We start from the raw sequence: 27,794 nt of genomic DNA, 5'->3' as shown, positions 1-27,794 counted from the left end.
AGTTATGAGCCCGCAGGTACTCAGCTGAAATGCAAACGACTGCACAACCGCCATTTTCAAAATGGCGACAGTAAACGAGCTCAAAAGTGGTACGTTTTAGTCAGGATCTCATTCCATGTAACTTTCTTAGTTATCAGATAACGGCATATGTCTTGATATATCTATTATTTCTTTCAGTGTTAAAAGAAACATTGGAAAATAGAGGTGTACTTGGTCAAATTCGAGCTCGAGTTCGTGCTGAGGTGTTTAGCGCCCTTGACGATCAAGTTAGTTGACCTGGAAGCTTACGTGCTTCCGTGTTCATTTTCACTGTTCTATATCTTTAGCTGCTCTCAAACTGTTCATAGATGAAGACATACAACTTTGCATGTGTTCATGTTTATAATTCATTTTGAACTGATGCTTGTTTGCGGGTTGACGTTTTTATATATGCCACAGCTGTACATGTTTACCTGCACTTGTCCTACACAGTATTTTTGTTGGGGAACCATAACGATATACAATTTTCTCTTCGAGTATTGCCACTAAACATAAAAATACTATTGCAGTATTGGCTTTGCGTACACTCACAAAATCTGATAGAGGGATTTATCTTGAACGCTTATCGATGACCAGTGCTGAAGTTCACGTATACTTTTGTGTGAATATCGTTACGTTATAGATTGACCGATGCCTTTTAACTAACTGTAATCGTTTGCTATCGATTGATCGATTGATTTCCGATCATTGAATAATTTTCATCGATTGTTCAGGTCCTGCAATACGCTTATTCAACTATATTTTTTCATAACGGAACGAAACATAGCGATAGCTTACATTAAGTTCAGTAGGGGTTAAAAAACTACTTTGAACTTTCAATTGTTGATTTTCAGACTGAACCAAGACCTGCCCTATCCAATGAGAACCTGTTGATCAATGAACTGATAAGGGAATACTTGACTTTCAACAAATACAAATACACAGAGTCAGTGCTCCAAGCAGGTATTGTACATTGCCCTGCTTTATGTAGCAAGAAGCAACTACATTAGAAGTATTGATACTCCACCTGGATGAGATACCAACCCATTACTATGCCTCCACCCCCCTCCAGCATTTCAGTAGGCTGCCCCGACAGTTTTGCCAAAGAACACAACACAATGACTTGTTTAGGTCTCAAATGCAAACCTCCTGACCAAAGTCATGAATGCACTAACTGTAAGCCCACCACATCTGATCTCTTATGTAAATCTGTGATATTAGCTTTATATTTCAACCTGAGCTGTGTTTCAGTAACAAGCCATTATATTTTCCTAATATTTTGCTGTCTTGATGAATAACAGAATCAGGTCAACCCAAGGAGCCCATGGACAGAAGATTTCTAGTACAAGAACTAAACATTAAGGAGGAGGAGTCACCAACCATGTAATTAATGAACATTTCACAGTTTTAATCAATTTATTTACATTTTGACCTGGAGGATTCAAGCAAAGAAATGATCCTTTTAAGACAGCTGCAATTAGGTAAAGGATTACAGAATTTAACATGATTGTTTGATCATTTACCACACGATGAGTGTATATGTTGTGATTCTATTTTATCCTTGGTTCAAATTTTTTTTCCTTTTTAACAAACTCATTTTCATATATTACAATACCCAAAAACAAAAGAAAACATAACTCGAACCAAGGATAAAATTGAACCACAACATATACAATAAATGTAATTATGTTTACTATTCCTAATCAGTGAGTCATACATCCATGTTATTTAAATGCAGGTTAAAGGATTGACCTCATCTGTGTATTCTATTATTACAGAAGCAGGAGTACTATACCATACAGAGATTCTTTTGATTTGGGAACCTTAAAAATTCTTTTGATTGTCCTAATCTGATTTAATGATCATCATGAAGATGCACAGCTGATAAATACATGTTTACCCTTAGGCCACTCTTGTATGGGATTTTAGCTCATTTTCTTCAAGGAAGCCATAATGAAGGGAGACAATTTACAGGTGCAAGACAAGAGCCCATGTTGAGATCTCATACAAGAGGTTTGTTTGTAAGATCAAAATTTGGAAATTTATCAGTAAATTCAAACAAAAGTCTAACTACTTGTACACTGTGGAAAAATATAGAGGCTTTTTCAAGGTAAACAATTTTTCCCAGGATGCTCTCCGTACTCTTCCCACATTTGAAGGGAAAAACACCCTGGAAGCTCAAGGTTTTTCAAAAACTGCGATTGTGTCTTAATTACATGAACATAAAAAGAGTGCTGCAAGACAACATTTCCCTAGTAAAGTCTTGATATAGGAAGATGTTGATCTGTGATGCTTACCTTTTTACATGACTACCAAAAAAAGAAGTTTATAAGTTGAAATGAGACTGAAGGGTGCACAAAAAAGAAGCTAGGGAGGGAATGGTCATCAAATAATGACTGCAGCTGAGCTTGGAACAGAACAGATGAGACCAAGAAGGAAACTTAAGTCAACAGAAAGATAAATAGGAGATGAAGGGGCAAATTGCCACTGATAACTGTTTTGTCCAAGTTAAAACCACCAGTTTCTCAGAATCTTGAGTACTTGAACGTCTTTGCCAATTTTTCTTTCAAGGCATTGAGCCAAATGAAACTATGCATTTGCCTCTTGTATTAACATATGGTATTCTTATGTCACTGTTTTGCTTTTAATTCATTATTTTGAATAGATCAGCGATCAAGAAGAAATGCAGAAGGCTCAGGTCTTTTGGGAGGTAGAGGTAAAGAATACGATTTCTCTTTCTTAAAAAAGTGAAATTTCCTTGTATGGAACACTACAATCTTCAAGTCATGTGAAGTGGCATCATTTTGGTTTAGTCACACCTGCATTTCAGGAGTTGTTGTCAAATAAGCCTTGGCCTAACTCATTCCAGTTATGAGGGTCAGTGGGCTCACAGACTACTCCTGAGTTCACATGATATTTTATCAATAGTAGTTGCAGTTTAACTGCATTACCTGATATCTTGGCCAAAGAAGTCATCCTCAAAATCAGTAAGGATGTTATTCATTGAGGAAGAAATTCAGTTGCCTTCACCCCTGGTAACTTAATTCATGAACTTACTTAATAGATATCCACTGCTCAATTTCAAGTGTTCATCAAAAAAATTATTGTTGCCCTGATTTAAATAATGACATTTTTGTTGTTATTTTTTGTATAACAGATGATAGAGGTAGAATGGACGCAAGCTTCGTTCATGATCCTGAGCCTGTTGTCGTTAGAGGAGGGAGATGACACCTTTCATTTACAACTGTAGTGATAGAATATTACCATCTCGTCCATGATTTCTCAATGAAAATTTATGTACAAAGATTTAAGATTGTCAATTTCTTAATTAGCTAAAAAAACAGTAATTCTCCTGCTGCATAATTGTATTTGGCAGGAAAAGAATTTGGAGACACCAGTGGCCGAAAATGTATGGCCAGTTAATGAGAAATTGAGATGGTCCACCTCAATTAAACAGTTCTTACCATGTTGAGAATTATTGTCCTTGATTCAATTCTCTCGAACACACAACATTATATGGCAATTTGAAGCTACGTGTACATTTACATCATGATTAATGTAACTTGAAGAGGTCAGCCTTAGTCTTTCAATTTCATCAGTTGCAATCCATTTTAATCTTCTCCATCCTCAGTCCTCTTCGGTCCATCTTTGTGTTACCTCTCTTTTGTTTTTCTATCTTATTAAACCAATAGTTGGCAACCTTCAATCTGGAGGTAGTTTTTTTCCGGCGCTAAATATGATTCTAAATTTTCAAACTTAGATGCGATAAAGAAGGGACTAGTGGAATTGTTTTTTAACCCTAACAGTCATCAATTTGACGCCATATAACCACAGACCATCAGCCATACATGTAAAAAATCCACGCAGCCATATGAACAAAACTACCAACCGCTGAATAAGGCAGCGAGGCAGCGTTACAAAAATCTCCCATGCAGCAGCTGAAGTCGCACTTTAGAACATCGGGACGATCGCAAGTTGGATTATACGCTGTACATTGAGTGTTAGATGTGCATCTCTTTAGGAAGAGCAGGCTTGTGTTAGTGACTCCTGCCTCCTTGCTGAGTGTCAGACACTGATCGTGCATATACGGACAGTTGTGGGCTTGCTGCTGGTTTTCACAGTCCGACCAGGAGACATCACTGAAGCAAATGTAACATTTTACTCCTATATGTTTGTGAAAAAAAAAAATGAATCATTTGATCATCATAACAGATCGAGAAGGTAAAGTTAAGATACCTAGTTGCTGATACGCTCTCTATCTCCAAGGGGAGAAATGGTAAAAAATACAAACTTTAAGTTTCTAAACAGGAGCTGTTCTTAACCAATAACTTTTTTAATTTGCGTTTTAAAGCATTTGGCGAATATGTGTTTACAAAGTTAAAAAAAGTAATATTCCTGGGGTTTTTATAGAGCTTGAAAAAGCGATTCCACTGAAGAGGAGAAGGTTCATTGTATGAAAATAAAATGCATTTCAAATTATGTGCAATTTGATGGAACGCGAACCTCGACAGCAAATTGGTTACATTACCACTTGGAACTCGATTACATTTCCACATGTTACGATGAAGAGGAGGTTTGACGCCAATAGGAACTTTTCTAATCAATATTTCTCACAGTGTTACTATCATGGCTGCTTTTCCACATTCATCCCTGCTTAGTTAAAAGTGAAGTTAGTTACCCGTGCAGCGACCCCATTCTCCGTCCCGGTCAAAGTCATCTGTAGTCGCACACCAGTCATCTTCGGAGGGTCCCCCACTGATACAAAAATGCATCTTTTCATCCATAAATGTGAATGGAAACACACAACATTTGCCATCTTCTGTCCTTTGTTCGCATTCAGTGCCATCCTTATTTCCACAAACTAAAGATAATCGAAATCGTGAAATGAAACAATTAAGAATCACGCGATTCAGATGATTTCCGGGAAAAGCCTTGATAGAAATGAGCAGAATCCTAGCTATTTCCAAGCCAGCCCATTACGCTTCACGAACCACAAAAGGATAACCTCTTGAATTTTCTTTTAAAAGGGTAAATATTTATAATTAAGAGATAGGTAGATGTAAAGTTTTTCCTTTACCGAGGAGGAAATGGTAAATATTACTGTCTTCAAAGTAGTTCGTACAACATAAAACGTTCATGGAGTTATTGATAAATAACTTTAACCTCTGACGTACCTTCTCGCAGGATTGCAAGGACTGCTAAAGCTGCTGGCAATAATAATTTCATTGCTTCTGTTTTGAACTGCGAAAGGTGGGTGATTGAAGCGGCTCACCTCGTTTGTGGCAGCAAACAGTTCGCTGAATTCAATATTCGCGATTTCTATTGTAAACAAGATCTCTCCGCTCTCCCAAAAGGCACGTGTTTCACGGCAAAACTAGTACATAGCCTCTTTCTTGCGAAAATATTGTGTGAGTACATTAAAACTCTCCCATAACTATCAAAGCTGAAGTCAGGACGATAAATTGATACCTTGTAATATAATATTCTGCCAGCCCTTCTTGCGTAGATTTCATGCTGAGAAATAAATTTTGCCAATTAGAATGATGCATGGCCCAGCTTGTGATTTCGAATGAAATATGAGAAATTTAATTACACTTTTATTAAGATTCGTAGAGAAAATCGACAATGATACAAAACAGAAACTGGTATCGGTCTCCCGTCAAAGCGAAATGTGTAGTGATGTTTCACCTAGCATAAGGTAACAGCTGAGCTTTTTTTAAAAATCTATTTTAGGTTTATTTTTGTTGTGGTCCCTGTAGGACACTTTTTTACCAGCTAAAATTCATGTATTTCATGTGAATTGTTGAATCATCAACTATTTATGCACAATGGCTTTTTTCGCTTTATTTTTACCAGATTCTGACCGCCGAACGATTAGCTGGGCTGCGTTCCTGAACTACTTTACAAATGTAGGCTCTTTTCCGTAATCTCCTTTAGCCGGCAGTGCGCTTGCGGTGATTAAGATAAATTATTTGCTGATCCTCCTCTCAAAAATTTCGCACCTCTTTTAATTTAAGATTTGTTTGATTTTCAATTCATTGAATTTAAAAAGGTTTTGTGAAATCCAATTAGCACTTAAACTGTTTTTTGCCGGCCATTTGTTCACACAAGTATTAGAAAAAAATGATTTATATTTTTTCATTAATCCCCTTTAGTTGTTGTTGCTGTTGATGATTTTTTTAGTTTTCTTGTTGTTGTTTTTTTTTTTAATTTTTGCGACTCCCTATCGTTCGCTTATTCACTTGTTTCAGAGGGTTTGTACAAAATTTTATGCGCTTTTTGACGCGAGGTACTTACATATAATCTCTTGCGTAAAATGTGTGAAATAAAATAGCCGAAGTGTATTGAAAATTGACATGCGTGAAATTTGTAAGATAGAGCAAAATGGGGGGGACCAGGAACAGCAGTAGGGACTTGGGGTGGAAACGAGTTGGTTCTGAAGCTGAGAATACTAATTTGCGCTGTACCAGGGAAAGACATGAAAAATCACTGGGAGTAAATTTCCAGGGAACAATGAGTATCACTGAATAGCTATAGATCATCACTTTCAACTATTTATAACTCAATTTTTCGACACTCTTTAACTTCTGGCAAACATCATACAAGTTCTGGCGATGGAAATAAAAATTCATGAGATTTTCTTGCCTCGAATAGAAAAAGCGTGAACCAATGGGCGCTAGCAACATCCGAAAGAAAGAAAAAAATTGTTAGGACTAATCTCAACCGAACAATTGGACTATACGATGACAGTCATTTCGCTGGAAGAAGAAAAATAACATCTTTGTATGGATTTTTAGGATTAGATGCTCTTTGTGAAAATAAGTTTTGCCTTCTCATATAAATGAGAGAACAGAGGAAAAACTCAGTAATGTACTCTTTGCAAAGGCTCTTACTGGAGGAACAGCCACTCGCTGTTTGCGCGAAGGTCAGAATCTATTAGGGCTGTTGAATATCTTTGAGACAGTATGGTCCACAAAGACTTGGCTTCAACGTTATTTTTAATACAGTCATGTAACCAATATGCAGTCAGATGTAGCCTTAATGTGCCCCTGGTGTTTTCAACAAAAGCTTTACGATGTAGTCTTATTTAAGCCTGAACTATAACGCTAAAGGATTAGATAATTAATGTTATGGATTATCTAATACATTCCAACTGAGTGAGAACGATTGATTTCGAAAGAATTGCGTTTTTCAGATTGATCACATTCAAAACGACGCAGGTATTGAAAACAACTAAAGAAAAGACCAGGATAAGTGACGGTTACAGTATGACACTAATTAATGATCAAACAACGAATGTATACGGCTAGTTGAATAACAACTGGTAAGCGAAGCACTTACACTTTGCTGACCTTAGCAAAAGTTCCGCAGTTTCTACGTTGAATTATATATTTTTATCAGCGATACGAAAAAAGTAGATAACTACTCTTGCTACATCTTAAACGGAAAAAATCCCTTGCTGGAAAATATGCAAGACTCGAGAAGTCGGTTCAAAAGATGAGGTGGCATACGACATTAGCACAGCCAAGTTCACGGCCGATAAATTCTTTTCAAAGTCAGGATTTTGGCCAATCATTGGTCATTAATCTCTCTAGAACTATTTTTTAATTACGAAATTCTGGCACAAAGATAATTTTCTTTGCTGTTGTTCAGATAATCAATAAACTGACAGAGAAAATAGCAAAATAGGATGACTGGGAAAACGAATCACACTTATTACATTGTGGGTGCTTATACTAATATCAACACTACTAACAAAAACTCTATGCTCGTGTTCACTTTTTGCAGTGATTAGGTATCAAGAAAAACTCAGAGACTTACAGTAAGTCTTTGAACTCAAAAATTATCTCTGAATGATGCTAAGTTACGAGGAAATAGCCAATAATGCGTTACAGATCAAAACCGCAAACAACAGCAGTAAATACTGAAGTAATGGTTTTGATTTGTATTGGCGTTTCCTGATCTGTATCATGATTGGTCGATACAGTATTCACCTGTCAGAATCAAATCAAAGAGTTCACGCGTTTTTGAATTTGAAAGTAAATTAAAAACTTTTCGACATTTTCCTTAACAATCTAGAATTAAACCAAATTAAAGGAAATTTATGTCTCTAAACTGACAACAATTTAGACCGGATGTTAACAGGGTCTTAAGAGAATGAAATAATAATAATTAAAAGAAATTGGACGAGTTGAATAACTGACCAACAATACAAGATCTTAAGCATAGGAAAGAGGATGCAATTTCCTATGTTTTCTGCTTTGCAAAACGCTTTTTTCATTCATTCTTTCATTTTTTTCTGTCTCGTTCTTTATAGGCAAAATCCATGGCGTGCGTGCCAAAATATGCATTATTGTTTTCACACGATGGCACAAAAGGGCTAAAAACTGGGCAAAGATTATCCCCCCATAGGTGATTAGGAAGCTAAGTGCGATGACATCGAGCCCTAAAATCTTGAGGTCTCTCTTTTCTACCAGCGTCAGTATAAGTACCATCCAAAACATGTTGCTGACACTGAATACCCACAGCGCTGTTGTTCTAAGCTTCCGGAGGTTTTCTTCGGGAGAAGACGTGAACGCTAAAGCTGTGTTATGCGGAGAAAGAAATCCTTCTTCAATTAATTCTTTCCAGAAGGTTATTTCGTCTTCAGGATAGTCCTTGCTATCACGCTTGACAGGCAGAACACTATTCAGTGTATGCTCCGTGCTGAGGATTGTCATCTGTACGTGTCCTGAAAATGAAACAATAATACTGGGTTATTACAAATCAGTCTACTTGGACGAGAGCGGACGAAGTAAGCAAAATATTGATTGAACCATAACGCAACGTGGGGAGGCAGCTTAGACTAAAAGAAAAAAACGGCGTCGAAATAAATTCGGACGTTACAGTTGTTGCCACAAACTTCTTAGCCCTGTTTCTACCAGTATTATGTTGATGGAAATTTATCAGAAAAGGTGAAGAAGTGGTTTGTACACACCAAATTACCAAAACCTTGCCATATGTGATGATCAAAACTGGGTGTAATAGCCGTTTCCAAGTTCTCACGAGTCTAAGATCTAGTGTCGAAATTAAGGCTCGAGAACGGGGCCAAGAGCAAAGTTGCTCTCGTCGGTAACTAAATGAAACAGTCGTGGTAATTAAAATAAGCAAAGGTTTCTCGTAAATTACAGACTTTGAATTGAGCTCGCAAACGACGATTCTTTTTGTTTCATTGTGCAAATTACAGTTAGCCCTCGCTACGAATCAGCAAGAAGAAATAGTGATAATTGAAAAAAGAGTAACAAATGATGACATCAGTACAGCTGAGGCAAGGCTGCATGCGGACGCCGAATAAGAACGGAGGAATGTTAGGGAAGCTGTCCCTCCAAACATTCCTACTTTATGAGTCTGGCAATTCTCTCTCGTTCGTAATTTCTCCTCAAACAGTAATTTGTGGTCTTTTTCAGAAACGGCTGGTTCTATCCGCTCAGTTGCTGCAGCCTCCTTGGGACTGCTCGCTTTAACTGTCGTTCAATCATGGGTAATTTTTTCTATTCACGAAAAACAACTGCGCTACACTCAGCGGCCATGATATTTCCGTTCTGAAACTTTGCACTCCGCTCTCACGCACGCTAAAAGTTTACGCTGATTATTAATATGTTTATTGATACTACGCAATCGAAAAACGTTTTTCTGTGCATCATGATCCGAGTGTTCTCTGATAAAGAAACCTGAGCTGGATCATTTCAAAGGAATGCAACCTTAGATTGACCGCTGCTGTCGGCTTGCAAACATTTCAGACAAAGAAATCTCCGAAATAACAATACCTTTCCCAAATGGGTGGTGGTAGGTTGTTGAACTAATTATTTAATCAGTTAATAAGTACAATGCTTACGAAGCACGAATATATTTTCCTATGAATCATCACAAGTGCAACTCTAATACCATCGCTACGTCAAACAAGGATAATGAAAAGGTCCTGGCAAACAACCGCATCATGCAGAATATTAGAAGAGTACTACGTTGCAATGATTTAAGCTTTGCTTACCTTTCACCTGTAAACTGCAAACAGCCTTAACCAGCCTTTTAAAATGGCCTGGTTTTTCGATTCCAAAATTTTTCCTTGCGGATTCCTTGAAATCCTTTTTGGGCTCGTTTTTCAACTTTTGAAGTTGCCATAGATGCTTAAATTTCTCACCGAATTTGGAATGATAATCTTCGAGATGGTACTTTATCAACCAGCCTTTAATGTTTTCCTGACAACAAAGGTTAATCAAGGAACATCAGCATTCACCATTGGACATTCGTTGTAGTTAGTATCTTTATCGAGTTTGTTTCTTCCCTTATTGGCAGTTGGAACAAGAATGCAAAAGCAGATTTTCAGATATATGTGAATTCTGGAATCTTAAAAAAAGCATTGTTTTTAAAACGCTATTGTTTAAACTGTAAGATATTGTGTTAATGAAATCCTTGGTTTTCCAATACAATAAGAATGGTTTTCTCAATAAACAGTCCGTAGCATAGTGACAGCTGTGAAATTTCAGTTTTTCACCATGGCTCGTTTTTGCACTCCAAAGAAGTCATTGGGTTAACTGGTGATGATGACCACCTCATGTGTTTCAAAGGTAATCCAACCATTTGCAAAATGTCTTCGAAGAGGCCAAAACGCCGACCACGATTCTGGCAAGACATCTTGGCTTCCTGAATTATGATTCGTTTAGGAAACTTACTGGTATTTCTTGCTTTGAATCATCTTGAGGAATCCTCTTGATATACTCCATGAGCTTTGAACGATCCTCTTCATTGATTCCGATCTGCTCAAGATCCTAGCAGATCAAAGATAAATGTATGGATTTTTTTTGATTAGCACAAAGAAATGATTTTAACTCATTTATTCCTGCAGCGATTACAATATTTTGGGGTGCAAATGCCACGGGTTGTTCGGATGTGAAAAGAGAAGGATATTCGGAGTTTGAGTGGCCAATGAAAGCGCTCCTTCATACGATATCCACTGCTTTAGTATATGTATGGATATCATTTGGATAATCTTTTGAAAAAAGAAAAAATTCAACGCTTTTTAATGCTAGTCTGCATGATTTTATAGTTTCTTAAAACCTTTTCCAAATAAGTAATTGATACATGCGTTGGAATGTGTGTATCTTTTTACATTACAAGTGCCACTTCCGCTGAACTATACCAAAGTCAAACTTACTTCCTCCTTTATTCCGACCAAGTCGTCTATAAATTCATATCCATTGTCAAAGAAACGTTGGTAATATTTCTAAGAAGAGAAAAGCCCATCAATCAGATACTAAAATCAAAATCATAATCAACTAAAAAAATTGAATTTAAAAAAATTTGAAAAGACGATACCACGCCGATAACACGCCAATCACGGTATTTGTCTAGAGACAGTCCACAAAATTTGAAACAAGGAGAAAAACTACGACCTTTCCACCCCTTAGTTAAAAAAAGCTTGAGAGAAATGACTCATCAGAACCAACGCTCAAATTTCCCTTTCTGTTCCCCTATTTTTTCTTGCTTCAACATAAGGGTAACGAATCGGAAAAATCATCTTAATCGTTTAAGCTGTAAGTTTTACAATTCTCGCCAAGCTCTGATTGTAGAGTTTGCTCCTATGTTCAGTCAGTTTTGACTTGTACTCGCCTTTATACGTATCATTCTTGCGAATTTTGGAGTCCTTTTCAGTTCACGTTATTAAATATTATCATATATCTGCATGATTTGTGTAAGTTTCATTGTGCATAAGGTAATGTGTATTGTATGAAGATATATAATTAATTTAGCATTATTTCAACTAATTTAAGATTTTGTACCTCAAGTTTGATTTCACCTAGGAAATCTCCCAACTGCTCACTGGGTATGTGTTCGTCATTCGACTTTGAAAGGTTCATCGCTTCAAGAGTTCAAAGAATTTATTTTTGTTAATTATTGAAGTTGATGGTGTAGGAAATAGTTATATAATTTTAACTATGAGGAAAGGTTGGCTTGTAACAAAATTTACGATATTATTGATAAGAACCGCCACCCCTGTTGTTAACCTGTATCGTTCCTGAAACTATAAATCTTTTTTTTTTTTTTCATCTTCTAGAGATCACTATAAAACTGTTCAGCTTTAACAAAACGATCAAGGTTACATGGCATTATAGTTCACTTTTGACTTTTGGTAAACAAAAAAGTGTAATTATAGTTCATACTATTCTGCAATGACTTGGCCTTTCAGTTTGTCGATTATTTTTGCCGTCAGCCTCAATACAGAATACTTCAGCACTGACCTTTTAAACCAAAATTTTGGTTATCACAAAGAAGGCTGTGATTATCTAACCTTGCATCGATTTCCTTTGAGGTAACATTTTTAAGCTTGACGACAGAAGTTTTATTTAATCTATTTATTCGAAAGACGAAAAGAATATCTTGTTTTACCTGTTGAGTGGGTTACGTCGAGTTCACCTTTGGCCTCACTGCTGAGTACTTCTTCCACAGACGTGGTTTTCGCATTTCCCTCATTGTTTTCTTGTTCTGCCGACCCTGTGTTCGTGTTAAGACCTGATGGTCCTGGTTCCTAAAAATTCATCCCGAATCGTCACCATTTATTATTTTCACGATGACGATGTATAGCTTATTCGATGTTTTAAAATATAACACGCATGGAAGTTTTGCGACTTTCTTTATATTTCAAGTGTCCTTTCTTTGCTTTATAAAATCTGCCATGTAATGTTAAATAAGCCAAATAACAAATAGAAGGAAGAAGCCTGATAACACGAATAAAGTGTTCTTTCAATTATCCACATAAAAAGTTGCAATTGCCCTTAGTCGATCAAAGTCCTCCCTTACGTGTTTCTTTTGTGTTTATGTCATTGTAAAGTTAGTTCGCACGGCTTACCTTGGAATCTGAGAGTTTCTTCCTCTCATCTCCACCCCTATTTGATCTGGTCCAATGACAACATAAGTAATACTCCCATAATGAATTTTGGCTGCTTTTATTTCCTGAGGTTTCTTCTCTTGTTCCTAACCAAACAAATATAACACTTAACAAAGCTTGATCGAGATGAAAAACGAGTGAATAGATAAACATTCTCAAACAGATCTCCACCTCTCAACTAATTTAGTTTTCTGGAGGTTCGATGAAGTGGAAGGGGTACAAAATGCTCGGGCTTATTTGGAAATTGCTATAATTTAAAACTAACAAAATTCTCACAATGAAGCGCAGCAAATTGGTGTCAAGTAGATGTGGGAACCTTTTTATTTTTGGTTTTTTACCAGTGTATCAATCATTTCTCACTAAAGGGGAAGCATCGAGATTGTGTACTCAGAGAAAACGGTTCGTTAAAGGGCACCTATCTTATATCTTATCTTGTTTCCATTGTTAAGCCTGGCCTCTCCCAAGCCCTTGCAATGTAGTGCACAGCAACCACGAGTCTATAAAGCTTAATTGTAGATAAGTACGTTTGGGCTTAGGAATTCGATCCTGACTGTTTCAGAAAACAGCCTTCATAAGAGACTTTGTTAATTCGTTAAAAGCCTGAAACATGCATGAACTTCACTGGTTCACAAGGGAAATTTCCCGCTTTCATATGCACGAAAGTCTTCTAGAAAAGTACGCCTATTAACAATTCAGGTGAAGATCAAAAGAAAAAGACAACATACCCCAAGAACTGTCAGTTAGATTGCAGATAGCGTAAACTGTTAACAGAAGATAGCCAGATGGAAGGCAGAGGAAGTACCAAATTCCATGAAACAAGCAGGTAACTTCTCTTGGATGCAAGAGAGCAGAGACTACAAAGATTGCTATCAGTCCACCTAGGTACAGACTGCTCACCCCCGCCGGAAGATGGTGTTCTAAAGGTTTTGTTGTCGTTGTTAACGATGTCGTTTCTATCTGCATCGTCGTTGCCACAGTTGGCTCAACTTTCCTTTCCTTTAAATCGTTGGAAATTTGGACAGCCAATCCGACCGCCACAGTGCACATGATTACTGAGAAAAAAAATGTCAGTATCTTTGACACTTTAAGCTGCCACTTTGGGGGAGTGTAGAGGCATATTAAGACGTAAACAGCAACAACAAGGCTAAGGAGCACGGATGTTGTTATGTGGTTGACTGGAACACCTGCAAGTACCATTCCACCCACTATGACCAAAATGACCGTGGAACCTCTGAAATAAAGGGAATTATGTTATAATTATGGACTTTACTGAGTTGTCGTCAAGAAAAAAAAAAGTAAGGTAAGAATAGATGAAATCGTGCTCCTCAATGCAAAATTATTTTTCAAATACTAATAGAAAAGTGCAATCTAGTTCAACTTTTTTTCATACTGTGAAAAAAAGCACTCTAAATGCCATTCCCTAGATCCATGTTTTTTTTTTCATTAAATGGCTTACCACTGCTTTTCTTTGCGTTTGCAGGTTTGCTCGCTTAGAAGAAATTAGAATTTATGACTTCTATTCTTCGTTTTTTCATAACTTTTAAAACCGGATTGAAATTCCGTTTCCACTTTTCGTGCCGCATTAAAAAGTTACGGAGCACAGTCTATGAAAAGGAATACGAAGAACTTTAAAAGGTGTTTTTGTCGGCAGACTCATGGCAATGGCAAGGAGATAAAAAAATCTCAATGACACAGAAATGGATTGATGAATAATACTTCGATAAAAATAAGTAGAATCTTAAATTTAGAGTTACTTACACCAATATTTAACGTTTCTGATAAAGTTTACAAATGGGCATAACTTACCCAATTACTGTGGAGAAGACAAGGAACGCTTGATAAACAATGAATAATAAAGAAATATGCTCGTTGTTATTCAATGTCTGCTTCCATTCGGTAATAAGTAGAACGAGGTTGGCTAGTGTAGATGGCGCCCATCGTTTTCGTTGTTTATAGAACTCATCAAAACTCCCTGGGCAATAAGTACTGTTCTCTGCAGCAGCACAATATGTCAATCGCCAGCCATTTTGTATCATCAGTGTGCACATCCAGCGGTCTTCCCCTTGAAAAAATTATTGCAACTTAGATGAGACAAATCACGGCACACAATGATAGATTGATAAATAGATTCTTTCTGAAAAAAAAAATTCAATCTCGGTTTGCTTGTGCTCTTTAGAAACAGCTTACATTAATCTTTTTTTCCAGCGGGTCCTTAAAAAAACCTGGACTATCGCTCTAAATGCCGATTGATGTTTTAATTTCGAGATTCACCCCGGTCTACGGGAATGGAAGGAAACGTCAGAATCCGTGCTATTTTATCGCTTCTACAAATCGATTGTATGAAAACAAGCCAGCAAGGAAACAGGCACGCATGCAGGCAAGCTACCAAGCTAATACGTAGATAAGTAAGTCAGTTAGTAATTAAATAACAGACAACCCCGCGGCCCTCTGAAAAGCTAAATAGTGATGAAATAGTGACTAACCCATGTCCTTGGTAAGACATTGAAAAGCGGTGTCTGCACAGGTGGCATAATTTGGCAAAACATCCCTCACAGCCCTGCACCTGTACAAGCTGAAACATCCGGGACAACACAGGACTGAGCCAAGCATATGATTGGTCACCTAAAATCAAAATAGCGTATTAATTAATGGATTATTTCTTATCTTTTATCTTTCCTTTCTGCTCCTTTTTAAGAGTTCTGTTGAAAACTTTAAGAATGAGAGAAAGGGTCATGACGTAGCTCAAAACGGGTTGTTTTGAGCTACGTCTCAGATTAGCAAGGTGGGAAAACATTCAGCGATACACTTTTAGGCCGAGCTAAATCTGTCAAACGTAATCATTGTACCCTCATTGTGGCTAACATGCATACACAAACCTTTTGGAACCAGTGGCCAATAGCATAGTCAAATACTTGATACCAATAGACAGGTCCTTTTCCAAGGGGATAGGTCCGAGCACATACTGCACCAGTTCCAGGGTACTCGCAGATTTGATCAATTAAGGCCTCAACAGACTCATGAGTAAATTTAACGTCGCCGTCTGTTGCGAGGATGAAGCACTGGTCGTCTTCTAAATTTTTTGTGATGATTTTAAAATCCAGAACGTAGGACATGTACATTACTTGGCTCCATCTCTTCTTATTTTTCACCTGTGATTGGACCAACAACAAAAAAATTGAGCTCTCTCCTGAATGCGTTCGTGAAAAGAACCAAATCAAAATTCTTAAATTTGAATTAGTTACCTTTGCATTATCTTTTAAGTGTATTGTGAAGGATGTCTCTCGTTCTAACTCAAGTTTCCACTTAAGCTGCATACCAAAGTGGGTCTCAACCTTAATACAGTCACTGAGTTCTTTCACTTTTAGAGTATTTTTCACCAATGAAGCCAGCTGAAGTACATAGCTGTTAAGCTCTTCTGTCCTGAGGCACCCATCAAAAAACACGTGTGCCTCAAAATGGTGCCCTGATTTGTTATTTTTGAGGACATCGTAAACTGACTCCAGAAGTTGTTCCATTTCTTCCCTTTTCTCGTGATACATTGTAGTGCAGATGAACACATGTAATCCACTGTCCTTTTGGTTAGAAGCTGATGAAAAATTCGTATTCTGGTCATCTTAGCGTTGTTATGTTTAGCATTTTGACAATTTCATCAAGAAAAAGAAAATTAGACCAAATATCTTTAGAAATATAAAAGAAGTCCTTTTTTTTACCTGATGCATTTTCCTGTGAAGAGCATTCCTCATCAAATGAGAGGTTTCGTTTGTTCGTCAACAAGTTCTGTTCAAGGCACACACCTGAAAATATAAAGAATAAATGGATCAATATCAGTATCTGGGCAACTGCCCACCTACCCCTCCCCTAACCCAACATTAACGCTAACTTGTTTTCAATAGACTGTTGTTGGGTTAGGGGAGGGGTAGGTGGGCAGTTGCCCAGATACTGATATTGATCCGAATAAATTTCTTACACTGAACATCGCAATCAGTTAAAAAAGAGCCATTTGATTCACCTTGCAAAAAGATGGTAGTACAAGTGTGATTTAAGATGCACGTACTGGTCTACGCTTCAGCTAAGTTTAAAACAAGACCAGTATCTGCTTACAACCAAAAAGAACTTTTCTGGTCAATTTTCGTTTTCAATAACTTTCCGATTATCTATTGAAATTCATGTGAGCCTTAAATAAGCCTAAAGGTTTAAAAAAGTCAATAAGTTATACAATTGAAAGCAGTTCAGTTTTGATAAGGAAATGTTTGTAACAGACTTACCATTATAATAAGGAATCCAAAATGAGTCGCACACTTTTCCCAATATCTTTCCTGGACTTTCCCAAAGGTAGTGCGTGGTTCCCAAACATTGTGCTAACCACAGAAGGAGTCCCGCACCAAGAACATAGTGTATGTCTCCTGATGCACATGGTAACGGAATTGTTTCTGTTTCGCAAAACCCTTTAAACTGGGTTATGATGACAGTGATTGGTGTTGCTAGTGTCAAGGGAAGAGCCAATCCAATCCTTTGCATACGAAGAGAACACGCGATCCATCCAAAATGGAAGCAAAAGAAGCTGGTCAAAATGTGGAGTATGAAGTATAAAAATGACGGATTTGATGTTGTTATGGCCTTAAATCCTTCAAAGGTGTTAAGTTTCACAATGTCATAAACAGTTGAAAATGCAACTGCCGTTAAAGGTATGAAGAATAGTTTACAAAGGGAAGAAATAACGGCCGTTTTCGCTTGAGCTGTTCTGGTCAACTTGGGAGGTCCGGTTTCACTCTGCGAGGATCCTTTACTGTTGTTATTGATATCACTAGTCATTTCTTCATATACAGGCTTTCTCGTGAGCGTCTCCTTCGGTCTGAATTTCGAATTAGTTCCTGGCTTTTGTAACGTATCAACGCATTCCTTTACAGCATCAGTGCTGTGCTCCATTCCTGTCTCTCTATCTTCCTCACTAGGCGTATTTTGAATTTGGAATTCTCTAAACGTAGGTGACCAAACAATTGACAGCAGGAAAAGGGAAAGTTGAGCCAAAATTATTCCTTGCAGGTCAGCCACCTTTAGAAACAACATAGAAGAAAATTCTTGCCTGATGATTACGGAAAAGCCTCACTGTAAAATTTTTCTTCAAAAAGAAAGAAATCGTTATGAGATTTTCATAAGTCATTCATACTCTTCAGACTCAAGACCAGATGCAGCCTTATAGTTGACAAAAGTATTTAGTTCATGGTAAAAGGCTCCTTTCTTGTTCATTTCTTGCCAATGTCGAAAACAAGCACTGAGTCCTTTGTATTGAGGCATTAGAAATGGACTAAACCTTCACATCCCTTAATGATGAACGGCGGCCTAGAACGAAATCTAAAGTTGAACAACGACCAATTGATTAAAAGGATTCGGCTCAGTGATGTCATGATTAATTTTTCTATGTTCAATTGCTCCTGACCACTTCGATGAAGATCTATCACGGACTAAAACGCATTAGAGTTAGCCCACTTTATAAAAACTCTTCTGAGCCAGGAAACCCGATCCTTGAAAGGGAAAGAGAAACGCGTAGTTATTATTTCAAGATTCGCTTTCTATGTTCGATTACTCATGAGCTCTTCAGTAAAGATTTATCGCAGTCTGACTGCAAGACAACTACCCCCACTTAATACAAGAATTAGGAAAGTAGTAAGATAAAAACGCAAAGCCTCTAAAAGTTACCTTTAAAGACAGCATGATATTGCCAGCAAGAAAAAAAAGGGTAGACACTAATGATCTCATGGTATCCCACACACTTGTTATATGGTCACGTTGGCATAATTTTCTGTAGGCTTTCTGTAACGTTAACGGTAACCCGGCTATATTGCACATGAGCACCACGAGAAAGTCAGGGCTCACTGGCAGCGTTGTCACCATCACCACTGTGATATGACAAAGGGAGAAAGCTTCAAAGAATCCACCAACCAAAATCTGCAAGTGTGAAGAAAATTACTTTTCATCAGAGGCTGGTCAAAATGAGGGCATTAGTGAATGACAAAGAAGAACAAAAAAGAGTACCAGTCTTATAACCAATAACTTTGATTTAGCGACAAACATTACTTTCAGAGATCAAACTCAGTGATAATGGTTCCAATAACACTGTCACTTCTCAACATTGTTATGGAAAAATAGCTCATTGCGCCGGCTAAACTAAGACCGCGTACGAGGTGACTGTAGAGCGCTATATTGATAAGATTTTGCTAGTTAAAAGAGGGGGATTACCCTCTTACAGAAAGCCAGGTACAAACTTTAAAATGGCAACGAAGGATGGCTATCTGTGGGTTGCCCTTTTAATTCCGTACTAATAGAAACCCATCGTGAATGTCCATTGCAATGTACAAGATATTTAGGTCGTGTTCCATGATAACGTCGTGTGTTTTGACTTAATTGTGAAATTAAATTCGGTAAATTCAAGCGATTTGGGTAAACCATTTGTCTAAAGATGAAAAAATCAGTCATCTGTGCATCTCCACCACAACATGAGCTCAACAGCACTTTCAGATTTCTCGTTTTATATGTAATAACCCAATAGCTGAATTAGCATAACTACCTGCATATTTGGATGCCATTGCAGTTCCATGCTTCTGTACAAAGTGTTTCTCAGAAACAGATATTCACTTCAACAAGAAAATCAATCCACCACTTTTTAAGTTGTTGCTCATAATTGACTCGGACAGTTTTGATCATTTGACTACTATGCATTCTTAGTTCGGCTTATCCTTCGAGGTAGCTGATGGTTTTAGGCATTGAGAAGGGTCTCTCTCGCACTTTTCCCGTTGTTTGGCAATGAAGAGAAGCCAATTTATAATACCTACTTTTATCGTTGAATGTCAAAACTGACCTTGCCCTTCGAATAATTAAAATGCTGCCTAAATAGTGCTTGGAATTAGAGGATCGATTTTACAACTGGATTGGTTGCTTTTGGACGATGCTGAGATGAAATGAAGTCAATAAGATCGCCAGTGATTTAGAACTCAGAACTCGCTTACTTGTTTCATACTTGGTCAAACATACGGCAGCTTCTTCAATTCAAGTCATTGCTCCGTTTTAAGGTAGAAGCAAAGGAATGTGTCTAGGTAGAGGCAAAGGAATGTGTTAAGATCGTGCTCGCAACTTTGCTCGATCCAACACAGTGACCGTGCCAATTTTATAACAAGCCTCTTAAAGTTAAAGTTGCTGTCGATTTGTACAGGGAGCCAGGAATCTGTTGCTAAAGTATTCGCAAAGATTCGGTACTGGGCTTATTCAGAGCGAGAAGCGATAAGGATTTTTATCATATAAACTACGCTGTTATACAAGGATTTCCAGCCCTGAGAAAAACCGTGACAACATACGTGAGAAATATCGTATTTCTTCACTTGTGTCTGACATCGCCAAACACACTGTCAGGTTGATGAATGAAAGACAAAGCCGTCACCATTCTCAATCCAAGGTCGTTTGTCAGAATTTTTTCATATTCTGGCTCCTGTAACACTGAAAAATCCGTATCGCTTACAGGCAGTGACGTTCAAACTTTCTTAGAGGGGAAAGAAAATCAAAATACGGAAAGAAAAACCGAACGTTACGTGTTCAGCGGCTTTGGTGATGGCATTTCTCGCGGCTGAGAACGAAAATCGACAACTGGAAGATTTGCCACAGGCCGAGTTTGGTCGCGTACTTGAAAGATTTCTTTTTCCGGTAAGTACCGACCTAATACTTGAGAATTTTGGGTCTTTAACATTACGCTCATTGTTTTTTTTTAGTGTTTCAACGCATTTTCTCACTTGAGCCTTAACGCCGACGTTTTTTTTGTGCTCGGGGGTTGTCGATCCTTTTATTCTCATTCATTGATTAACTTGACTTTTCTTGTCAGTAAAAGACTAGTGTGTTTATACGATAAAAAAAATCTTACATGGTTGCTTGTAAATATGAAATTTCTCTTCGCGTGTTCAAGTCGAAGAGAAATTCCATATCCACTCGCGCCCATGTATTATTCTCAATATATTTTACAAGGTAAGAATTTAGTTTTAAAAAAGTAATTTAATGCTTCTTTTTTTATTACAACTTCCGGATAGGACAGAAGATCTTCTTCGCTTTCGCCTATATTCTGTAAGTAATGTACATTACAAACACCATTCTCACCACCAAGAAGCTGACAAAACACAAGTAACAAAGCGAGCTGGGTTGTACAAGATAAGCGAGCGCGTTATGGAAACAAAGGAACTAAGCGTGTTAAAAAAAAAAAAAAAAAGAGCTAGCACGTTCTAGAAACAAAGTTCTACCGTGATAGCCAGAAATGGACAATGGCTGGGAACACGCTTCCATAATCAATTGTTTTTATGCGCATATCAGCACAGTAAGCCTGTCATGCCATTAGCGTGCGAGCGTGTTACAACGTGCCGAGTGCGTGCGTCCACCTTATTCCCTGAAACCCTGTGGAGAGTCATGTCTTTGAGCATCTATACATCGATTGGAAAAGTGCTTCTGCAATTTAAACACTCACAAGCAGTACCTGACTTCCAGCAATATTTGTGAGGAATATTTGCAAGCAATACTTGCGAGCAATATTTGCGAGGAGTTAGCCTCAACTGAAACATATCCAAATTCTTATAAAGAGTAAGCACTTTCCGACTGCAGTAGCACTCAAAACATAAAGTCGTTTGGAGAAATGTAAAGCAGAGGTAAAAATCAGCAAATCTGATCAAATTAAATAGTTAAAATGACTTGGAGGGAAATGAATGCAGCACTGAGAACGCAGCCATTCTCCTCTCTCTATTAAGATGGAAGTTTTCAACAACTGGTCATCTTAAATTCCTGTATTTTCTGATAAAAAAACCTGCGCTAGGAAGTAACAACAATAACAGCAGCATCACAATCACAGCAGCAAAACAAACAAACAAACAAACGAACAAAACAAACGAAAACCTAGGATGAAAAGACTCCTGGTCTGCTGATGTGGCAATTCGGTAAAAACGTGAAATAAGTATCATTGTTTACTTCTTAAGAGTTTTTGGGAACCCAGTGAGTCATTACGCTAGCCTTAATAAAGACGATAGTTGCCTACTATCAGCAACTCTTATAATTTGGCATTGCGAGATATTTACGATTCTATGCATTCACAATAAATCAAAGAGCAAGCTCATTTCAGGACGTTAAATTATGTTTCCTTTGTTTCATAGTTTCAACATCTTTTGTTCGAGTCTAGCGGGTCATGCCATCATAATTATATGATAGCCCAACCCAAAGCTTTCCAAAATTTGTGATTTTAACTTCTAGCTTTCATTAACTCTGGAAGGCTTTTATATAATTGCATATTTGCACTAAGGCAAGTAGGCATGTGTAGCCCTCAAATACATGCTTTATAACGACTAGAAGAGAAATAAAAACTTACTAGCATAGATGCCCTTTTTGTTGGCCATGGTTGATGCTTTTTCCCAAGACTTGTCAAACTTGCGTGTATAAAACAGGCAGCTTCTGGGATCATCAAAGCCAGAACAAGCATAAAAAACAATGCCTGTTTGTTTATTTCGGAAGAATATTCCGCTGCGAGGGTGGAATTCGCTGTAGATTCATTGAAACCTTTCAACTGCTTCCCGAGAACCAACCAACAAATCTTGCTGGTAACAAGACACGTCAAGACAGACAAATATAACATGAATGCCACTAGCCATTTTATGGCGCATCTGAATACACCGTATTTGGAGTCGCTGCTCTTTTTAGGCACCGATGGCCTCGATCGTTTGTTTGCCGTGAATTTGAATTTCTTCCCGTTATGCTCATCCGGGGTCATATTAGACATGTTATCCCTGCCGAAGGTTTTAAAGATTGATAAAAAACACCTTTATCGCGCTCTTTTCTTCGTAGCTTGGCTCAAGCTAAAGAGACGCAATGCTAAAATCTCAAGTTCAAGTATTAAATGTCATATATAACGTGGCCTGTCTATCATTTTAGTATTGCTAGGAGAGCAAGTCGGATAAAGCATAGATACAAGGTCAATTTTGCAGCTGGAATGATTGTGTTTTTTTTTTTGTTTTTTTTTTTAAGATGTTGGAACGAATGCAGTAATATCGTAGTTTGACTGTATTACTGTTTACGAACAGAAAATTGCGTGATTGGTGATAAGAGGGATCTTCTATTTCTAGCAAGCTAAAAACAGCTTGAATTATGATTTACTTCCTTGTCTGACTTAGGTGATGACAGGCTTTTATTCAAGTTTGCTAAAAAATGCCTCAGAGAAAAAAAATTCACATAACCCCTGAAATAGATCTTCATTTTGCGTATAACATAGGTTTACGATGTTTACATGTTTAAGAAGATATGTGCGTTTAGAAGATACAATGCGTGGAAAAGGTATCTAAAAATTAATAACAGCCTAGCCTTGAAATCCTCCGCGAGTCTAAGTTTTCAGTTCAGATATAAGACTTTGCTTGCCCATATGACTCACGTGCTTGGTTAAGAAGAAAATTTGTCAAGATCAGAAGGGGACACAAACGCACGCGAAGAGGTCATGTAATAGTTATGATGAAATTAATGTTACTAAGAATAACATTGAATAATAACAGTGATTGTAATGACAGTGATTGTAATACTGATAATATAGTAATACAGATAATATAGTCATTATAAATATTTGGTTGCTCTTTTTGAATTTGATATTTGAATAAATAACCTCCTGCATAAAGTTCGTTCCGAACAAAACTGCTCACATACCACATCCATTGAATAAAAAAATCATCGCGCAGGTACCGGTTACAACGACTGATCATAAATATGGTTTTGTAACGTTTTATTTTAGCACATCCAACTGCAGATAAGAGATATCTGGCTCATTCTGGTGGCATCAATTTCATATTGATCACCCTGTTTGTACGGTCTGCTGATGCCCGTGGTTATTCTACAAATAAATGCAACAATATAGTATTTAGCAGTCAATGATCAATTTATCACGTTTTTGTTTTTGTCAAAACACCATGCCAACCTTGGATGAGCTGTCACGATGAAACGAAGTCAGTAAAAGCGATTAAATTACAAATCTCCCAAATACCGCCATTCCTTAGAGGTTGTACAGCCTCCAGAAGAGTCATCTCCCTTCAAAATCCTGCGATACTAAAAGGATAAGCGAAATAAATTCTGGACATGCATCTCAACATAGTAACTATGTTTGCGTTGTTGAGGAGTGCTTCGCTTTCAATTTCCACATTTTCAGATGTCAATTTTAAATAGCAAATTTCTTGAACCGAAATCGGAAAATATCAGCGAAACAATAATATTTTATTATGATTATTTAATCGATTGTTCTCTCCTTTTTGTCGCCATCCAGGAATTTCTGGACGAATTATCTTCGATGTCCCTTTTCTTTTCTGTAATGAATAACTTTGGTCACAATAATTTTAATATATTTTTATATATTTAAAGTTACTTTATCTATTTTAAGTTACTTTATATATTTTAAGTTACTTTATATATTTTTAATATTTTAATACAACCATAATCGAGGGACCCAATAGAGCAAGTAAAGGATAAAATTATGGTGTTGACAATGTGGTATCAAATCTTTGTCAATGTCATTTAATTGATCTCTAAGTTTAAAGCCCAGATGAAATTGTTAACCTGCGGATTTATAATGTGACACTAGACTTTTATCTTCAAACTGCTTCAATTATGCAAATAGGGTTTTTCGATTCCCTGTGTTGTTTTTTTTTTGCTTTTTACAGCACAAATACTATCTACAGTGCTATTTGGCTTTTGATATAAAGCGTATGGTTAACATAATCAGTGCCTAAAGACAATAATAGTTGAATTTGCATTGAAACGAGCTTCTTCTATACCTCAGTGCCTGTTCAGTCAATTTTATTGAAATGACTAACTACCAAGAAATCAAGCATGTGAAATGACACCTACTTTCCTATTTTTCCCCAACTAATATCATTTTCGTCATTTTTCCTTCTATTTTTTCTCCTCATCTTCTCTATTATTTCCAGTCCAAGGTGTGCGTGACAAAAATAGAATCAACGTCTGAACACGATGGCACAGGAGGGCTAAAAATTGCAGTAAGAATATGCCTCCACAGACAATAAGAAAACCAATGAGTTTTCTGGAATCATAATTTTCCCAAAGTCAATATAAATCTACTCGTATTCTATCACAAAACTATGCAATCTAAATGGCCACTTAATTCCATACTAGGGAACAGAGAGGGACAAACAGTTAGGTCGCTCTCTATTTCTATATGTATTTGGTAACGAGGACAAAACGCCATTAACCTACCTCACGATAGAACTCTCGAGCTCGTAATCTACGCGCTCAAGTCTCATTAAACAAGCGGAAAGGTCACACTGAGACAATCTTAGCGTAAGGTGGGCTGATGATATCCCTTGTGGCCTTGACCGACAAGGTATAGGTTTCATATGAACTTAAATATATAACTTTCAGGAAAATATGAAGTAAGGAAATATGCCACAAAGTCTGGATAGAAGCAGATATATATCAAATTTTAGAAAATGAACGACACTTTTTAAAAACATGTTTCGACAGTTCTTGTGTCATCTTCAGTTCTGAATAATACAAAGTTAAAAGTTTAAAGAGTGTAACAAAATGCTGTTTAAACAAACAAACAATAGTAACAGAACGATGTACGCATTTACAAGGAAACTTTTAAGTTAACATGATAAATTTGATGATTTAGTGTAGGTATTTCCCATTGAATGAGGATATCTTCTCTGATTTTAAGTTGAAAAGTTGTGGAAGCGTGATCTAAGATGTTAAAACAATCATCAGAAAAAAGAGTGCGATATTGCGGAGAATTATGTAGCTGTCTGAAAATGCGAGAAGTCCTATCACTGACCAAGTGCTCACGTATGCGTGTAGATAAATGCCGCGAGGTTTCGTCGACATAGCAGGCATTACAGCCCGCACATAAAAACTTGTAAACCACACACGTACGGAGCCCAAAAGGGATAGGATCTTTTACAACAAAATATTACCTGTTTTAAAAGATGAAAAAACAAACTTAACAAACAAACTTACTTGATGTTGTTACAATACAGCTTAGCAAATTCTATCCCTCAAGTATTACTTCGAGTTCCTTTCACTCTTCATGTTTTAATCTTGAAGAGCCTCTGGATCTGTATATGCTCTCAACTCAAACACGTGCCAATATTCTTCAAGATGGTACTCTACTAAGCAGTCTTAATCGTTTCCCTGAGGATAGAAATTCATCAAAGACACAGCATCAACAGGTCAAAATATCCTCTATCGATAGAAACTATTTTGTATTCTCGTTTACCAACATTAGTGATTAGTTGATCCATTTTTCGCAGTTAAAACTTTAAATGTCCTTAACTAAATGAATGATTGAGTGGATTAATCAAAACCCTGCAATAGCGTGCAACGAGTTGACAAATCAATATTTCGGGACGAAATGGTCAAAAGTTTTTTCGATATTCGGTCATATTGGTTTGATTCCTTGCTTTACTGGATACGAATACAGTTGTTTAGATAACTTACTGGAATGTCGTTACTGATCTTAACCAGAGGAATTTTCTTTATGTGGTGCAGGAGCTCTACAGTATCCGCTGCCTCCGCACTAATTTCTTTGAGATCCTGAGATACCATAAGAGTAATGGGCAATTTTCCATTTAAATGGAAAGCAAAAGAAAATCGGCAGCATTGAAGAGCTCAAAAGTTAAGTAATACAAAATAAAATAAATATGTTTCGTGAGAATTAAAAATAAGTATTATCACTAAATTGCCTATAGGAGAACTGTGTGACATATTTCACAAAATGAATATTGCTATTCAATTATAGCAAAGTCTGCAGGATGAGGATTTGTACGTACGTTTCCCCTCCTTTCCACACAGGCTTAAGGCTTTGATTTACTTTAGACAAAGATGAGGGGTATGATATGAATACAGGATACCTTCCTCGAAAAACAAATATATCAGCTGGAAATTTATAAAATGTGATCTCAGGATCCTTCACAGTAAGAATTAACTACTTTAACAGACAAGAAGATGACAATCGATATGAACCAATCGCAGAGCGTTGTCACGTAAGTAGTAGACAAAGGACTGTTCATACCTTTGTAGTAATAAGAAAAAAGTAATAATATAGAATATATTTTGAAACCTTTATTTCCCACAATCGTCGGGCTTATCTGTGAAATCCGAACACTTTTGAGGCTTCTCATAATTATCATAAGGTCAAATGTACTTCCTCTTTTAATTCAGCCAAATCCATCTTATGTTCATATCCATTTTCAACGTAACTTGCTGCATATTTCTGAGAAAAGAAAAAAATATCAATCAAACACCACGATCAAAATAAAAAAAAAAAATTACCTTTTAAGCCAGCTTAATCTGTAATTAGTCTATATTATTTTCTAACGAAATGTCCAGCCAATAAGTTAGCTATTCACAATTGTGATCGAGAAGTTGAATTTCAGATTACCAAAAAACAACTCTAGCCTTTGGTTAAATTCTTACATGAACCTGAACCTTACATGAACCTGAACCTTACATGAACCTCCTGTTTGCAAGTTCGATGTGCTCAAGAAATGGCCACGCTGCTTTTTCTGAGGCCACCATGAGTTATGCTTTCTTTTTCTGCCTCTTACCTGATGTACAGGAGGGGCTTAGTTGATTTTCATAGGATAAGAGATAATTTTTTCTCTGTTGATACCAAGCGCTTAGTTAAGATTTGAGGTAAGACTTCGAAGTTATCTGGGTTATGATTATTATAGGATGTGTTTCCTGATGGTGCCTTCTCGTCTTATCTACGTCGGTGGACGTGGTTCGTTTTTCTTCTGACCTTGCCTTAGACCAACTCTATAGTTTTCGTTTTGGCTTTCGAAGTCAATGA

The 27,794-nt window shown here is 37.1% G+C and overlaps 3 protein-coding genes and 1 long non-coding RNA gene across 4 annotated transcripts; 1 reads left to right on the top strand and 3 right to left on the bottom strand.

Annotated features, from left to right (window-relative positions):
• The first annotated feature begins 13 nt into the window (after nucleotides 1-13).
• On the top strand, nucleotides 14-3,490 carry LOC113680761 (centrosomal protein 20). The gene is made up of 7 exons (XM_027197801.2): nucleotides 14-89; nucleotides 178-266; nucleotides 873-981; nucleotides 1,320-1,401; nucleotides 1,925-2,031; nucleotides 2,684-2,734; nucleotides 3,176-3,490. The coding sequence occupies exons 1-7, from the start codon at nucleotides 62-64 to the stop codon at nucleotides 3,244-3,246; spliced, it is 537 nt and encodes a 178-aa protein (XP_027053602.1). The 5' UTR covers nucleotides 14-61; the 3' UTR covers nucleotides 3,247-3,490.
• Nucleotides 1,413-5,531, bottom strand: LOC113680759 (uncharacterized). The gene is made up of 3 exons (XM_027197800.2): nucleotides 5,193-5,531; nucleotides 4,697-4,879; nucleotides 1,413-4,182 (listed from the first exon to the last, which is right to left on the bottom strand). The coding sequence occupies exons 1-3, from the start codon at nucleotides 5,242-5,244 to the stop codon at nucleotides 3,857-3,859; spliced, it is 561 nt and encodes a 186-aa protein (XP_027053601.2). The 5' UTR covers nucleotides 5,245-5,531; the 3' UTR covers nucleotides 1,413-3,856.
• A 1,470-nt stretch (nucleotides 5,532-7,001) lies between these two features.
• LOC113680763 (uncharacterized) lies at nucleotides 7,002-22,848 on the bottom strand. The gene is made up of 16 exons (XM_089194991.1): nucleotides 22,326-22,848; nucleotides 18,638-18,886; nucleotides 17,206-17,992; nucleotides 16,651-16,734; nucleotides 16,183-16,526; nucleotides 15,817-16,089; nucleotides 15,424-15,562; nucleotides 14,747-15,002; nucleotides 13,666-14,171; nucleotides 12,902-13,026; nucleotides 12,442-12,580; nucleotides 11,835-11,914; nucleotides 11,210-11,278; nucleotides 10,728-10,823; nucleotides 10,046-10,253; nucleotides 7,002-8,749 (listed from the first exon to the last, which is right to left on the bottom strand). Exons 1-16 carry the CDS (start codon nucleotides 22,731-22,733, stop codon nucleotides 8,238-8,240), a joined length of 4,275 nt encoding a protein of 1,424 aa, XP_089051117.1. The 5' UTR covers nucleotides 22,734-22,848; the 3' UTR covers nucleotides 7,002-8,237.
• Nucleotides 22,849-23,691: 843 nt separating this feature from the next.
• LOC149049457 (uncharacterized) lies at nucleotides 23,692-24,970 on the bottom strand. Its single transcript, XR_016183266.1, has 3 exons — nucleotides 24,836-24,970; nucleotides 23,979-24,040; nucleotides 23,692-23,828 (listed from the first exon to the last, which is right to left on the bottom strand). It is a non-coding gene; the product is annotated as an uncharacterized LOC149049457 (long non-coding RNA).
• Nucleotides 24,971-27,794: the final 2,824 nt, after the last annotated feature.

This window comes from Pocillopora damicornis, chromosome 2, assembly GCF_964200805.1.
Source record: "Pocillopora damicornis chromosome 2, jaPocDami1.2, whole genome shotgun sequence".
NCBI classification, from domain to species: domain Eukaryota; kingdom Metazoa; phylum Cnidaria; class Anthozoa; order Scleractinia; family Pocilloporidae; genus Pocillopora; species Pocillopora damicornis.
The sequence above is the reverse complement of the archived record's forward strand: the minus strand, read 5'-3'. Positions and strand labels throughout refer to the sequence as shown.

Coding starts and splice junctions, on each gene's coding strand:
- LOC113680761 (XM_027197801.2), top strand. CDS start 62: ATGGCGACAGTAAACGAGCTCAAAAGTG. Junction 90..177: donor AGTAAACGAGCTCAAAAGTG/GTACGTTTTAGT, acceptor TATTTCTTTCAG/TGTTAAAAGAAACATTGGAA. Junction 1,402..1,924: donor GAGGAGGAGTCACCAACCAT/GTAATTAATGAA, acceptor GTTTACCCTTAG/GCCACTCTTGTATGGGATTT.
- LOC113680763 (XM_089194991.1), bottom strand. CDS start 22,733: ATGTCTAATATGACCCCGGATGAGCATAACGGGAAGAAATTCAAATTC. Junction 15,563..15,816: donor TTGGCCACTGGTTCCAAAAG/GTTTGTGTATGC, acceptor TTTTGATTTTAG/GTGACCAATCATATGCTTGG. Junction 10,824..11,209: donor TGGTCGGAATAAAGGAGGAA/GTAAGTTTGACT, acceptor TTGATCTGCTAG/GATCTTGAGCAGATCGGAAT.
- LOC113680759 (XM_027197800.2), bottom strand. CDS start 5,244: ATGAAATTATTATTGCCAGCAGCTTTAGCAGTCCTTGCAATCCTGCGA. Junction 4,880..5,192: donor CCTTGCAATCCTGCGAGAAG/GTACGTCAGAGG, acceptor GATTATCTTTAG/TTTGTGGAAATAAGGATGGC. Junction 4,183..4,696: donor AGAATGGGGTCGCTGCACGG/GTAACTAACTTC, acceptor ACAAACATATAG/GAGTAAAATGTTACATTTGC.